This window comes from Chaetura pelagica, unplaced genomic scaffold (assembly GCF_000747805.2).
Source record: "Chaetura pelagica isolate M959 unplaced genomic scaffold, ChaPel_1.0 scaffold40, whole genome shotgun sequence".
Taxonomy (NCBI): Eukaryota; Metazoa; Chordata; class Aves; order Apodiformes; family Apodidae; genus Chaetura; species Chaetura pelagica.
Genome location: NW_009952160.1, coordinates 1,556,279 through 1,572,835, shown reverse-complemented (window position 1 = coordinate 1,572,835; position 16,557 = coordinate 1,556,279). Strand labels below are relative to the sequence as shown.

At 35.2% G+C, this 16,557-nt stretch overlaps 1 protein-coding gene across 1 annotated transcript in view; it reads right to left on the bottom strand.

Moving 5' to 3' along the window:
* Positions 1 to 4,826: 4,826 nt before the first annotated feature.
* Positions 4,827 to 16,557, bottom strand: part of PPIP5K2 (diphosphoinositol pentakisphosphate kinase 2) — a 37,524-nt gene continuing 25,793 nt past the window's right edge. Inside the window, exons 24-30 of the mRNA XM_010007212.1 lie at positions 15,475 to 15,648; positions 14,179 to 14,248; positions 12,052 to 12,168; positions 11,124 to 11,186; positions 7,238 to 7,369; positions 5,567 to 5,695; positions 4,827 to 4,927 (exon numbers count right to left, since the gene is read on the bottom strand). Of these exons, the coding sequence (XP_010005514.1) occupies positions 4,827 to 4,927; positions 5,567 to 5,695; positions 7,238 to 7,369; positions 11,124 to 11,186; positions 12,052 to 12,168; positions 14,179 to 14,248; positions 15,475 to 15,648 (786 nt within the window). The remainder of the gene's footprint in view (positions 4,928 to 5,566; positions 5,696 to 7,237; positions 7,370 to 11,123; positions 11,187 to 12,051; positions 12,169 to 14,178; positions 14,249 to 15,474; positions 15,649 to 16,557) is intronic.

Sequence of the window (16,557 nt, the reverse complement as noted above, 5' to 3'; positions counted from 1 at the left end):
GGGCGGTGCCGGGAGGTTTGGCTTCCGACGGCTGTGGGAAGGGTTACAGCGAGAGATTCTCCCATCCCAGGAGCCCGCGGCGGGGTCTCGTGTTCTCTTGCTGAGTCTGATGGTTTTTTACTTTGTACACAGTTACAAGAAGGGGTCAAGTATTCGCCTCTTGATGACTTCTTCTTCACTGTAGTACCGCCCATCTCTCTCTATAACATCTGTGGTATTTCCCAACATACAAAGTCTGGAGATTGACTGGATACAAACCTGTAGGAATGCTTCTGCCAACAATCAGATCGTTTCCCCGTTACTTTTTGCTACGCAAAGACTGAGCAAAGATACTATTGCCAACTCTGCACCTGGAATACCGTGTCCAGTTCTGGAGCCCACAACGTAAGAAGGACATGGAGCTCCTGGAGTGAGTCCAGAGGAGGGTCATGAAGACAATCAGAACTGGAGCACCTCTACTGTGAAGACAGACTAAGACAATTGGGGTTCAGCCTGGAGAAGACATGGCCCAGGAGAGACCTCATCGCAGCCTCCGAGAACCCACACGGGAGCTTCAGGAAAGCTGGGGAGTGACTTTTTACAAGTGAGAGAAAATGGATAAAGGCTTAAATTGGAAGAGGGAAGATTTAGGTTAAGTGTTCGGAAGAAATGCTTCACTATGAGGGTGACAAGACACTGGAGCGTGTTGCCCAGATGACCTGTGGAGGTCTCATCGCTGCAAGTGTTCAAGGGCTAGTAAGATGGAGCTTTCAGCAACCTGGTCTAGTGGGAGGTGTCCCTGGCCATGGGGGGGGAGGCAGGGTTGGAGCTTTAAGGTCCCTTCCAACCCAGATCATTCTGTGATTCTGTGACTCCCCCACTGCCACCCCAGTTCCCTTCAAGTACACCTCTGAATTCAAAACAAAGGTGCACACATCTGGACAGGGAACTCCAGCAGTGTTTGAAATAATATTCTTAGCTCTCTTTGAAGAGCTATGCCTGAACCTCTAAAAACTGCATCAAATTTGGCAGCAATAAAATGGGAAATACCAGTTAACGCTCGGACACATGAAGAGTGTTAGTACCATTTACAAAATACGCAGACAGTGGAGTCTCACAGAGTAATATCAATTGGTTATTGGCAGTTAATTAAGCCTTGTCAGTAGGAACTGAAATGTAAATGCCCCATGTAATTTTTTTTATTAGCCTAAAAAGAAACATACATATCCTTCCATGAACAAAATATGCAGCTGGGGATATTAGAGAGTTAAATACTTGCTTGTAATGTTAATTAGCACATGTAATTATCCCTTTGTTACACAGGAATGTTCTGTAGGAATAAAATAGGCCCCAGTACTGAAGAATGGTGTAAGCATTCATGAATGGATTTCCTAGATAATTCTGCTGCTTTTTTCTGCGTTTTTTTTAATGCAAAACTAAAGTCAGTAGAGAAGATGAAAAAAATTCTGAGATTGTCAGTGCTGTGTGACCTACTTTACTTACAATGCCTTCAGACAAAAACTACATCACAAAGATAGCATAAGCAAAATATGTAATCAGGCACCAAAACTCATTCCTAGTGTAAAAAGTGTTAGCTTGCTGTAGTGTAACTCAGCTGTACTGTTTGCGGTTTGGGTTCTGCTGACTGTCCTAGCCTGAGGGCAACCGTCACTGCAGATACCGAAAAAGCTGTGTCACCACTGTTACTGCACATCCCTATAAACTTAATTTTCTAAACACTTTGTGATTTTTAGAATAAAAGCAAATAGAGCTTTATGCCATCAGAAATTAGTTAATTGCTAGTAGGTTTGTCAATCTCTCATCTGGGTCTACTGCTAGTGAGTTGTAAAAGCCTATTGTGTGAGCTTATCTGTAGTTTTAGGGAAGAAATAAAAGGGTCGTTGAAGAAGAAAGAAGCCATTTAACTACGACTAGGGATGCCTGCTGTAACCAGTTCTACTGCGGAGTCAGCAGAGATGAACGGGAGAAGAGACAGAACTCGGCCAGAGTTTCCCGTGAGGAAGACTCAAGGATTAAGTAAATGACCCCCAGGAGACCCTCATGGACTTAACACGCATGCGATAATGGGCAGACAGTTATGTAAATGATTTCTCGGGAAACTAATGAATATGTAAACTGTTTCTTAGAAACATTACACATAATTAGGTATCAGCTGTATATCTATCTCTCACCTTAGCCTCTAAGGCACGCACATTTTTGGAGGAGCTATGCCCTGTGTGTCTGGCGCCGTGAATAAAGAATACTGACTGAACAGTACTTAAGACTGTTGGGTGAACTTTGTTTCAAGACAGCTAGGAAATGAAAAATCATTCTGTGATTATATGATTGATTCATCTAAACTCAGCTGTTTTTGATATAATACATCAGTGTATGATCATTTTTTTTTTTGGCATGCATACCTTGCTAGGCTTGTTATATGGATTCCTACAAAACAACTATGAAAGCACATCTACTTTCTCTAAAACAATTTCAATGCTAGTATAAATAGAAAACACTAATGTATGTCTTTAGTGTAACAAAGAAACATAAATCTGATAAAATATACAATTTTATAAGTTTATACAAATTTGTGTTTTGCTTTGTTTGGTAATGATGCTTTATTTTGGAAGGAAATACTAAATGTTTAAACTACATTTCAGTGTGTTGATATTTTGGGAGTTATAGTAATATTCAACCATTGATTTTCTTGATTTCTGTCAAATCTGATAGGAATAGGATACACAGTCCAAAAAGTTTAATGTGTGAGAGAGTTCAATTGCATAAAGAATTTGGACTAAAAATAGTTTTCAGTCAGCTCCATACTCTATATTGCCAGACTACTAATAGGAGACAGAAGAACACTCATAGTCATACTGTATTGAATGTTACCATTCTGAAACACGAGGAAGCACTACAGAATGTTTGACTACTGTTAAACTTTTTTAGTATAAAAAAAAAAATAAACCCTTGTTCCTTTTAAGTTCTGTCTTTCAATGTCAAGAGAAAGTTTTACTTATTTGTATATTGATTATCTGTGTATTATTTGGAAATTCTTTTTCCACTGAGCCTACACAGTCAACTACTCACTGTATTTGACATGTACTCTTAAAATAAAACATAAGAAGAGAGAAGTTGCTAGTGACCTTGTTTTTATTTAGGAGCACATTAAAAAAGGTATGCCACAGTTATGGTTGGCTGGAATGATATGCATACTTTAATTTTTGTGTTTTTTTTTCAAATAGTAAACAAGCGTACATTCATTTGTGTGCAAGAACAACATTGTCAATAACACAATTATACTACAGAAAATTAAATGTTTTAAGAATATAGCTGTGAAACCCTTCATATTTTTGATATTTAACCAGCATTTTTAGAATTAGTCTGCTGAAGCAATTATGTGGGATAAACACTGAAAACAGGGCCTGTGGCAAAATGAATGTAATTAGAGTTGCACTGGCTCTGAAGAGAAGTAGAGCCCTACTTAAAAATATTACTTGGAAGCTGCATCTTCTGCAACTTAAATATGAAACGAGTTATCTAACTTTTAGTTCTGAAGCCAGTTATTACTGATCAGCCTCTTGAACTGAAAATGTGGACAATATTTTTCTTACATTTGTGATAATTGTAATAATTCAATAATTTTTCATGCCACAGATAGAACCACAAGAACTGCTGTGACTGTGAGACTCTATATAATCCAGTAACTCAAAAGTTCCGCTGATTTACTAATGCTTCTCACTGCTTTTATAAAATAATTGAGCTGTTGTCAACCACCTAGATTGGAAGGAGGTATGAAAACTCCCAGGCTATGATGAGTATTTTGCAACAGTAAGTACTGAGTTCTGGTAGACCTACTCCAAAGGGACGACAGCAAAGCATAGATGGAATATGTACAATTACAGGATGTTACTAGCAGACTGGCTGTGACAATCTGTCTTCTTATACAACCTGCTTTTTAATATTACCTTTTTGTAGATACACATGGGAAAGCAAATGAAACAATCTTTTTGGTAAACAAAAGAAGTTTTGGACAAAAACATACAAAAGACAGTTTTATCTGCATGTATACTAAACAACAAAAGAGGTGAATTTGAATGTTAACAGATGTGATGTAAACACAGAATAAAATAAGAAGAGTCAAAAGTGTAAATACATTAAGTCACTCCACCATGCCTAATTATTGCAGCATGTGTGATATAAAATAATTCAAATGCAGAAAACATCTGCTTATCTCCAAGACATCTCTTTGGACATAAAGAAAAGGAAAGGAAAAGGGAGAAAAGAAGAAGAGAGAAAAGAAGAAGAGAGAAAAGAAGAAGAGAGAAAAGAAGAAGAGAGAAAAGAAGAAGAGAGAAAAGAAGAAGAGAGAAAAGAAGAAAAGAAAAAGCTTTTAGCCAGCATGTTTTTTACATTTCAGCCCACAAAAGAAATTCACAGTGAGAGTATAAACTCCTGAAAATAGGAGTTTATAATGACAGCAGACAATGCCTTCATCACAGTGACATCAACAGAGCCACTGTAACACATATGACTGCATTGGTATTCTCTATGTACAAGTTAACAGTACATATTTGAAGACACTGAAAAGGTTCATGTGCAGCTTTTCCATTAAAGGTGTGCAGTTTATCAGACTGATAAATATAGTTCTTGAAATGTTTTAGAAAATGAGAAAAGACATTTGACCTAAATATCTAGAGTGCACACTAGTTAACCATATATAAACTAAGTATTCTTAAGTGCACTATGAACTACAGACATGAATGGCTTTTGAAAGCTCAATAATTTAGTTGAAAGCACACTAAAGAATTGTTTAAGAAGTTGCTTCCAGTTTTGTCTCATCAGCTTCATTAGTTCTCAGAAAGAGTTTCACCACTAAGTTCTAAATCTAGCGAGGTTTCTTCAAGAGATAGCTTTATGTTAGACACACAAATAGAAGATCCAGGGGTAGCTGTACAGATGAAGAAGGAAAAAAAAAGTATTAAGTCTTACACTTAAAAATATCCATGCTAAAAAGCATCAACAAGAAAAATGCAAGTTACCTAGCACAGAAACACACATAAAACTACACTGCGTCTAGTAAGATCAGAAGTGCAATGGTATTTTGTTCTGGAGGCCCTCAAAAAGTAGATAGTATAGCTGGCTGACAGTTCAGACTGAATATACTAATTGAATGCTGAATGCATGATCATGTTATCGGCAACTTGGCTTGACCAAGTCAGAACTTGGTCATAGAACTCCACAGTAAATGTTTAGAGAATATCTTAGAAATTCTGTCATTTAAATACAATAAAAATTTCCTCTGCATGTCTTACTTGGAGATATCTGGAAATACTGTTAATACTTTAAAACCACAGAAATTCTCCCAACATTTTGAGGGTAAAAGAAAGTAACCATTAGCACAGTTTTACTGCTAAAACTATTTGTGCACTGTTACTGAGTTCTCCCTCATCCATAAAATTATCGCACTTACTGAGAAAGTCAATATTAAGAAATAGCTGCCCTAAAAAATCATGTAATAGCTAAGAATCCTTCTCCTGGAAACAATGTAATGAAATTAGCCATTCTGCCTCTGACAGAAGTTACTTACGTAAGGTTTGTTTCTCTATTGCTATCCTTTCAGGGAAAGTTTCAAGTGGTGTTGGTTGAATTTTTGCAGGGGTATATGTATTTAAAGACATTTTTCTTCCTGACAGTGGAATCATGTAAGATGGAGAAGCTGAAATGGACAGGAAAAAAAAAAAAGATACACATCATTAATAACAAAAATACTCTGACCTGAGCAAAATGTCTAAAACAACAACCACCGAACTGTGTATCTGTCCAGCAATATAGACAGCACAGTTGCACAACTTGCAGCTCAGCTACTGACTTTTGACTCTAATACCAACATTTTAAGCATGAAAGACAAGTCTAAGAATCTTTAACCTCAGAAAACTATCTGATAACTTAATGCTGCTAAGGCAACTAAGCTAAATTTCAGTAACAGCTACCTTGCTAGAAGATTGGCAAAAGCACTAGTGCTACTTCTCATAGGTTATGAAGATTTCACTGGAATCCATTTAGTCCAAAGTACATATTGAAAGTGCATACAATGGATTATTCTCTAGACAATTTCTCGATGTTACAGGAAAACAGGAGAACAAAGCACCTATGGCCTGAATTCTATCAAGTATAACTTCCCACCACTCTTGTAGAAAGTTGACAACCAGACCACTACAGAAGTATGTCAGTTTTAAAAAAGTATTTTTTCATCTTACGTAAATTCTGAACTTATTTTTAAGATATTAACTTCTTCACTAGTGTAACAAAGCATGTTAAATAGCCCAAAATTTTAAAATACTTCTAAGCCTCGCTGAGCTCGTTTTCAGTAATACCAGTTTTCTTAAACTGCTTATCTTCCTTGTCATATATATATATGAGGCCTATCCTATCAAATTAGCTGCTGATTAAAATCTAAACTGTATAAAACTAAAATAAGAAAAAAAGAGGAAAAATCCCAACATCTAGGTAATCTTTGTATCAGTACTAGCAAGTATAAATTTCCTGATCAAAGCTTGAGTCTTTAGACATTTCCTCAAGAAGATTATTTTCAATCACCTGACACATGAATTATAAGCATTCTAATACACGGTAAATCAGAACTAACTGAAACTGTTTTCAAAGACCCAGCAGCAGAATTACAATGGGAAGTCATCCTCCAGAGACATGCACATGGCCAGAACTTAGGTTGCATTTAATTTCAAGATCATTTGAACATGAAGTATGCAGCACAAACTTCTAAAAACTGAAGTAACTGCAAGGTATTCCACATGTGAAACCCCAAGTAAGGTTAAAAGAAACAGAAAACAACACAGTTTTCAAATGTAAAAGGCAACAATATTGTGCTCAGGTTACTACCTGTACAACAGTACAGGATAAAGTTGGAAATAATCCATGCTTACAAAAAAAAAGCATTTCTGGTAATTCAGCTATCAGTGTAGGCAGTAGAGAGAAATTCTTAATGTGAGGAAACAAACCCATTACTATTTCATTAAATCCTTGATTTACTACTGCAGTGAACAGAGACATTACACAATGAATTATGACAATGTCCATACTGCAAAATAATTCTGCCAAAATTAAAATTATGGTTCACATACACAGTTAAATTTTTAAGGCAGCAGTCTTAGTTTCCTTGTTAGCTGTAAAACACTAGAAATATTAACTAGACAATTTTTAGAAACTTAAAAGTAACATAATTACAAACTAAAATCAGTACATGTCTCCTGTAGATTTTCCTTTGATGGAGCAGCAACAGAGGCAAGAAATTCATCAACCTGCTTCAGAGACAAGGAGTTGTGTAGAGTTTCCAAAGGGCAAATAGAAGGCACCATTGAATATAGTTCAAAACCTGAAAGAAAAATAATCATTAAAGAAAGAGATTTCCAAACATAAGACAGAATTTAAGCTATTGCATGGGCAAGTATTAATGCATGATAAAACAGTATTTAAATCAGCACATGCAGACATAGTAGTCTCTGGACACTGAATATTACTGGAATAGGAACAAGATGTGCTAGTTTCCTGGGTGTACTAAACTAAAGGTACCACATAACATAACATGGGATACAAATCCCCATGTTATACATGAAGTGGTCTTCAAACATTACAACTGTGGTTTTTTACTTCCCAGTCAGTTAATGACAGTTTTCCTCTAAGACAAACGTATTAAATCCTTAAAAACAAAAACAAAACAAAACAAAACAAATCAGGAAATGGTAGTTTATTTCCTACTCATTCTCATACCTGGCACAATACTAAATAGGTAACTCATTCATTCAAGTAAAATAGGATAGCTATGTTGTCAACTGTTAGCAGACAAGAACTAGAAATGCTACAACTTCCAGGAAATAAATTTGCAGAATTGACGTTCTATCATCTTCAGTATTCTGTGAAAACAAACTGTTGCCTTAAATTTCAAAGGAAAACCACTGTTAATACTTTTGTACCTTGAGATTATATATTTTAACATTGTAAAACAGATTTACACCTACCTTTCTGCATTTAAAAAAGTACTTGAAAGATTAGAAGAATAAGTAAAGCAACCCAAAATCTAAAAACGTATAGGATTTCACTTTTCTACGTTAGCATTGATCATACACCAACCATGCATAACATATTACTAACATATGAAGAAGCATTTATACATATTGGCAAAAAACCCCTGCAATTCTCTAAAGTGATACAAATTTGACTACTCAATGAACAGCTCTTCATCCAACTGCATTTCAGAAGAGTAAATTATGTCCATTAGTATTTTCAATGTATAGCTGTAACATTACAACTTAGTAATTCAATACTGTAAATTTACAGTTGCTACATTTCTTTTAAGATATTTAAATGAAGAAACATATAGTGAATGAAAAAATGTTTCAAATTTCAGTTCAAGGTACATTTGTTAGAGATAGCATTATGATTTTGAACTATTCCCTCTCTTGAAATACTAAGCATCAATATTTCTGTGATGCCCAGTGTTCCCCACTCACTCTTCATTTAGTGCCTTGCACAGAGAAGTACCTCAACTAAATTTCAACCCCCAAATGTCTTCATTTATATTTGAATCCACCATGGCCATACTCAAATCTGAGGGACAGTTGCTTCAAATACACAATCAACTGACATGTATTTCTGTGAGCTTCACTTATATTACAAATAAAATGTTGCATTGCATGGAAACTTGGTTTTCATGTACAAAAGAAATACCACCATATATTTTTTATTTTCCTATAAAGACAGTAACTAAGCTGCAGTGTAAGCACTAAGATGTTTGTCATACACACTAATATCCTAGATAACTATGCACGCATGCAAAGCGCAAACCCTTTCTTTGCATTACAGTAATATGTAAGATTTATCTGTTTGCACTGCCAACATAGTCACTATCACTTGAATTAGAACTTTTTTTTTTTAATTTTGCAAAGAACACAGTAGGGACAATGTCAGGTTTTAAACAAAAATTAGTGTTATAATGCAGCGTTACAGAAAACCAGAAAGGAATTTTAAAATACACCCATGCCCTTTAAAACAAGGAAAGAAAAAGGTTTTCTTCTTCCAGGAATTTCCCTTGCATAGTTTGTTTCCTACCCCCTTCCCCAAGTTTTGAACAGTTTTCTGCAGTGTTTATTTGAATTTTTTATTATAAATATTTTATTATGAGAAATACATTTGAATTTTAATGATGAAGAAGCCTGACAGTATCCCTTTAAAAAAGCTATTTCCTGTAAACTAACAGCCTTTGGTTTGGGCTGTATTTATTCTTAAAGCACTGTGCCCACCAAAAGCAAGACAATGAAAGGGTTAACGCAACATCTCAAAAGCCACCCTGTTGTCTTAAATTTAAAAGCTATAGAGACATACCACTGAAGCCTAGAAATTCCACAATGGAAATGGACCAGCACCTAAAGAGGTGTGGATGTTCTGCACAGAGGCCCAGAAAATAAGGTAAAGCACTGTCAGAAGATACTTGTTTCACCATGTTCCTTGAACTAAAGATGGGGGGTAGTCTGAAATGAGTTAAGAGGGTGTGATAACAACATAAAAATAAAACAAACAAACAATCAGAGTGAAAGGGACAAGGAGAATCAGAATGATAGCCCAGAGGACAGACAAAACAACATCAATATGTTCTTATGTTAGTAGTGAACCCTTGGAAACCAGCAATACGCTTAGGTTTCATAGGAGCTCATATAACATGCATTAATCTGCATAGATGTGTGGTAAAACTGCTGTATTAAATTAATCAGAATAATCAATGCATTCATTAAAAGCAATGTAGATCTTTTATCAAAGAATGCAGTCACAAGAAGTGCTAAATGAAACAGAAAATAATCGTATTATTATATACTGATAGTCAAATGCAGGTCTTACTTTCTGATCTTTCATGTTTTGGAAATATCTGGTTTAACTCTAAAGATGACAACTGGACTCCTAACTTTCCTATTTGAAACTGGGCACTAGAATTGGCCTTTTAGATCAAACAGTCTGAATGGTATTAATTCAGCCTCAGTATAGCAGTTTCTGTTAAAGGAACATTGCAGTGCAGAAAGTCATTGTGATTCCAAATGAATATAATAAAGCCAAACAAAAACTTGGCCTTTTTAAAAAAAATCTTGTTTCTAGGAAAATACATTTTCAATCTAACACAAAAATACTGATTATTTTTATTGCAGTTTCAATAATAACACATCAGTGTACTCTGACAGTAGTCATGCATGTTTTAAAACTGCAAGCTGGAAAAGCTACATTACAATCCAGTGGATGCTGTAGACTGAGTCTGGTTTTCACGAACAGGACACGTTTTGGACCTATTTAATCACATAAAAAAATAGGCACAAAATATTTTGCAGAGGAAGAGAAAGACATAACTCTGTCCTGTGTATTAAACCAGACTTTTTTTGTAACTGTGATACACTGAAGACAAGCTAACTCTCACTCTTGAAGCTCAAGAGGTCAATGTAAGCAACAGGAAAGTCTCTGGCTGTGATTTTTAGTGCAATTTACAAGTTATTTGCACGTCTGATGAACAGCAATGTATGATAAGGTAATATAAATTTTTGTCCAATGATAAGTATAGCAATTTAGCAGGAACAGAACCAAAGCTTCTGCGTTAGTATTTTAATTTAGCATCGCTTTAAGAAGGTAGTCATAAACTCCAGCTGTCAATTCAGTGATTTATTTTAAAATCAGCAGGCTCAGGTGAACAGCTCAACAGGAGAAAGACAAAGAGGAAACAGCAGCTGTCAAGAAGTGTATGTCCAATAAAGATCAGATGTGATTCTGTTTTTATCCTGTACCATACAGTCTGATCACACAAGAAGTTGGGAAGGATAACTTATTACAGAGATCATGACTAAGAGGAGGACTTCAGGTTTTTTAAGGATTTTTCTAAGGAATTAATTTTGATGTTGTATTTATACTAATAAATGGTAAAGAAGGGATTAGGACATCTTATGATTACAAATATATTTGGAGTTGTGTTTGAAGTTAGGAACAACAGACAGCTGGATGATAGTGTACACCCGTATTTGAAATAATAAAAAAAAAAGGGATGAAGCAAAGGAACCTTTTGTTTTTGTTTTTGTTTTTAAAATAAAAGCAAAACGTACCATTGGTTGGGTGTCGAGCAAATGAGATAGAAAACCTTTTAACAGCAGAACCGCGTGTGGTGTCTGAGAAAGAGAAAAACAGGTACCTGAAATTTGTAACAGCTACCAAAAGAGGGGCATTTTAAAAAAGGAAAGAAGAAAGAAAAAAAGAAAAGGTAAGAAGGTATTAGAACTGAGTGGCATGCAGAAGGGACCAAGGAAAAGGGCTAAAATCTAGACAGAGGTTAAAAAGAAGAAAATTTGCATTGTTGGGAACTGTAAGATGTGTGATGAAGTGTATGAAAACAAGCAAAATGAGTTGATGATTCTGGCATACAAGGTTATATCAGATTAGAACTGAACACTGAGGAATGAATTGGGGGAAAACTGCATGAATACTATTTCGCCTTAGAGTTATAAAGGTATGCTTTGACAGCTTTACATTCTGAAATCTAGTGACAGAATTTCTTCTCTATCCAAAAATGAAACTCTTCTGCTCCTTTGTAACCAAAATCCCATCGGAAAAAAGGTCAGGAATCCTAAAATTTTCACCATCAGTATTTAACTTGTTAATTTGTAATTTCTTCCATTCCTTGTGTATCCTCCAAGTAATTTATTTAGTTCAGTGAATAATGATAAAAACCGAAGTTTAAAATGAGAGAATTTCAGAACCAAGATTTTGGTTTACTTAAAAAATGCACTTGTTGAAATCTTCTGGCATGTATTACAAGTCTGTGAGCTAGTTTTCAAGACAGAAATAAGAATTAACTATGCTATTAAGTTAAATATAAGCAAGCTACAGGCAATAAGGAAGCAATAAAAACTCATACAATTAATACTAAGGCAAAGGATTCTAGGATTCCATTAAAATCAGTAACCTACAATTTATCTTTAGAGTTTTAATGTGGCACAGGAATTTGTGTGTGCATGTGCGAGAGTGTGCACATACCATCTGTGAAGCCAGAAGTCAGCTTTTTACGATGAGTACGAGCATAATCCTGTAGGTTAGGTGCACTTGAAGAACCCCCGAGCACTGAGGTGCTAAACAGGCCCGCACAGTGAGACCCTGATGGGAGTTAGAGAAAATACATACAACAACCAGGTGTTCGTCCATTCACATTGGGGATGCATGCAGCATGCAAGCACATGGCTCTTACCACACAAAAGGCAACTTTTGGCAGTGCCTTGGACAGGTTCACAATATGCTTGTAATGTCAGAGTGGTACTTGGTAGGCTGAAACTATCATAATTTACTGTGGTTTTACTCATGACACAGCACCCTCTGCTATATGTGCAAAGTGAGGACTGGCTTTAACAAAGTGAGTTCTTGTCCTGTTTTCACTTTTGGTAAAAAAAGTTACCAGTTAGCACCAATATAAATATAACTAAAACAACAAAACAAAACCAAGATTATGATGATGATGTGAAAGTTGTGTTTTTTAAAACCCGCAGTTCTGAAATAAATACAAACTGGAAAAATACTGGTCATTTTTTCATTCAAATCAACCTTTGAGATGACAGGCTACAATGAAGTACTCATGCATACCCACAGACTTAATATGGACATATTTGCCTTCTAAACACAACAAAGTGTTAACCAAATTGGAAACACTCTATTTGTATTTCGGCTATCATCACTGACAATGTTACAAACTGAAAATACCTAGAAGTTCAATCAAATTTAGCTTTACTTCCTTTCATAAGTTGACTTTCGCACATCTCTATGCAAGAGAGTACTTTTGTTGCGACTCACACATTCCTGCCACTAGGAAGGGAGTTTTAACAAATCAGTGAAAGCCAAAGACAGAAACACAAAAATAAGTTATAAACATCAACCATAAATTAAATTGACAATAATTAACAAAATGGAAAAAAAAGTTGCAATTTTTTTCCATTAGTTTTTATTACTAGTTGAAAGAAGAAACTTTTCCACACATAACTTATCTTTTAACACTGAGATAAGTTAGCAGCAGATTATTTTTTTTAAACCAACTCTCTCTTCAGTGATACTTCCTTTCATTACTTTTAATGACCCAATGAGGGGAAACATTACTAGCACATGTGACCAATTACAGCCAAAATAAATTGGTGCCTGGTCTGTGGCAAAAGCCTTTCACAACTGAATACCTTAATCTACACATAGAAATACACTAGCTTGCACAAGGCATATTGTGTCATATGTTGGCAGAACGTGTAACTTTAGCAAGAACACAATAAAAGACATAACTTCAATATACAAGAGCACCTGATGTATGCATTTTACTAATGGAAAAACAAGGAGAAAAGTTATCACAGAAAGATTAGACGTACAAAACCACAAATATTTACAAAGAAAAGAAAAGCTACTTCTAAGTTTATGCATACAGCTTATGCATTTTCTACTCTTCATTTTTTTCAAGAAAAGACACCCAGAAAAAAAGCAATATTGGTTTACAGTAGTGCAAGATCATATTTTTACATATCAGTCGTTTATATGCCTGTTTCAAAGAAGCAACAGAAAAGCACCACTTGAATTTAAAGAATTTTAAACAACTGATTGAATTATAGTGTGATTAATTCTAAAGCTGAAAGGAAGAGATTTATTTTAGGAAAGGGAACGTGTGCAAAACCCCTGATATTGTCAAGAAACTTGAGGTTTGTTTCCCATGCCCCTCCCCTCACTAAAACACCTTCAGTTCCATCAATTGTCCACAGTAGGAAATGTTCATGTTCGTGTTTGAACAGTTTCCAGTGCAGGCCATTAATCCAAAAGCTTCTTGCAAAACCAAAAAACTAAGAAAAGAACTACATTATCTTAAAAATCTACTTCATATTAAAAGTAATCCTGTGTACCTATTGTAAGCACATTCAGTAGTGCGAACAGTCTCAAATAATCTGCAATTCTCAGTTATAACTTGTCTAAAAACTTTTGCTGCAGAAAAAATGTCCAGTTCATAGGCATTTAGCATGTATTACTGACAACAAGTACTATTTAGTCCTGTTAAGATAAAAAATATTCAAAGAATGTACACTGCGTAGAACAAAGGGCAGATGAAAAATGCTAACTTCAAACAAAATTTCAATTCTAGGGACATACCTAGACCACTCTGCTTTTGTTCCAGAATAGTTCGCGGTGTTCGTAAGTTACTATTGCTTTCTGATAGGACCTGGATATAAAAAACAGAAAAATAAGGGAAAGTAGAACAGCAGTATAAAACGTCCATTTAACTTGATACAGCAGCCTGTTTCAGACAGACAAGTGTTAATAAGCTGTATGATACATGTTAGTAAAAAATATGTAAAGGAAATATGAAAGATCATGCAATATCCCTTTCTGAAGGGAGTCCATTTCACATATGAATTCCTTGCAATGAAGTGGTGCAAAGCAAGCATTCAGGATGAAAAGGGACACAGACCAAGACAGATATGAGAACAGACATTCGAGATTTTATTTCATTTTACCAAATGCACTCTCCTAAACTGCGCCTGTATTGAAAAAAGGAGGGGAGGGAAGGAAAGACAAACAAGCTATTGAGGACACCATACAATCACTGATCCATGCACGGGCTCAATCAGTGTAATCTTCAGATGCTCATAACCTTTACAGATATAAACTTTTCCCATGTAAATAGTTTTAGAATTTTCCATAATAAAAAGAAATTATGAAAATTTTCAAAGAAAAAGGATTTGGTTAATAGAACACCATCCATTGTCATGCCTGTAAACAGTATCTCAATATAACAAACCAGTTTTTAGATATTCAATGGTACTTATAAAAATTTTGTTTAATTTTTTCCTGCCTTTCCCCCCAATATTTAGAAAAATCTCCAAAATACTGTACAAGTCAATGGATGATGTACTGTGATGGGAGTTTCAGATACCTCTGTATACAGAAGGCGAAAATTATTAGTACTAGAGTTTGTTCCCTGCAATAGTTAATACCAGGTCACTGAAAATATGATCTGTGCAAAAACAAGTTTTGAATAGCAATATGAAGTACCAAATAAATTATTTTAATGGTATTGGTTGTAATTATTTTTAAAAAGTTTTTCAATTTACCTACCACCAAATTAAGCAATGTTGTTTTTAAAGTCTTAAAGGACAACTAAACCAAAGTGGAAATATGTTTCTTTAGGCAGTAGACTAAGTCTTTTTCACTCTGGTAACATTTAGAGTTCCTATGAAGAAACCACATTTTTAGGAAAATGTGTAACACATTCAGTGGAAAAACATGCACTTGCTCTTTTTCCCCCAAACATTCTCCGGAAGTAATTTTAAGAAGTGGATGAATTTGCTTCAAATATAATCCATAACAAGGGATTAGATGTCCTTAAAGACAGTTGGTTGTTGCTTGGAATGCGTAATAATGTTTAATGAAGTAAAGTTTAAAAACCTGTTGCCATGAGCCAAAAATACTGGATGTGAAAGCCAATGATTTAGGGGAGACAGGGGAAGAAGTGATTTGTTCCCCTGATCTGCGTCTTCGACGCCCAGTACCCACACCACTGGTGTAATGCAGCCAGGTACCAATACACTCTGGGCTAGACACACTCAGGGGGCTCTCTTCCTGGAAGTGAGAAAGGGGGCAAAAAACAGCAAAGCATGCAAAGTTAGATACAACAGAGCCAAATGAACAGAAACAAACAAACAAAAAAACAAAAAAAAATATTAAAAAACAAAAAAAAACCAAAACACAAACCAAAACCCAAACAAACAAACCAAAACAAACAAAACAAAAAAGCCAAAAACCAATCTGCTTGCACCCTTTTAGATACTGCTTTTGAAAACCATTATAGAGCAATATTGCAATATTAGGAATTAAGTCCCACTTACATCTTCTAAAACAACACTTGAATCAAAGTTTAGGTAGACTATTATATATGAGAGAAAAGTAATTGTTACCAATAATTTTAAGAATTTTCCCCATGTTGGAAACAGAAAATCCTTGACGTAGTGTTTAATAGTTTTCCCACTCTTAAGTACATTAAACTTTCCTATTTATTACTTAGTAGTTTCAATTTCTAGTCTATAACCTTATATAAAAGATTCTAATTTTTGTAATTGGCTTTGAGACTTCACAGTGCTACTACGCACTGGTAGTAGCACTATCCTGACTAGTAGTAGTTATCTCACTTGAAAAAAGCCCTAAAAAGTATCTGACGGACATCTATTAAGACTTCACAGGAGGACAGTGTCAGGGTAAGAGTCCTCAATGCCCTACATCACCATGTATTATTAACAACCAACATTTTTACCAATACAGAATTTGATTTCCAATGCCAATGAGCCTTCCTTTCTTGTGTTACTGTGAGAACTCTGGGTTTTTTTTGTATTTTCAAAACTCATTCACAGTTGCAAACCTTCTGTAAATATTGCTGACTATACCCCAGATTAAAACTTCCATATTATCTCATATCTGACAGTGTCCTTTCAAAGTAATGGACATCAATGAAAAAATAATTGCTGTATGGGGGGG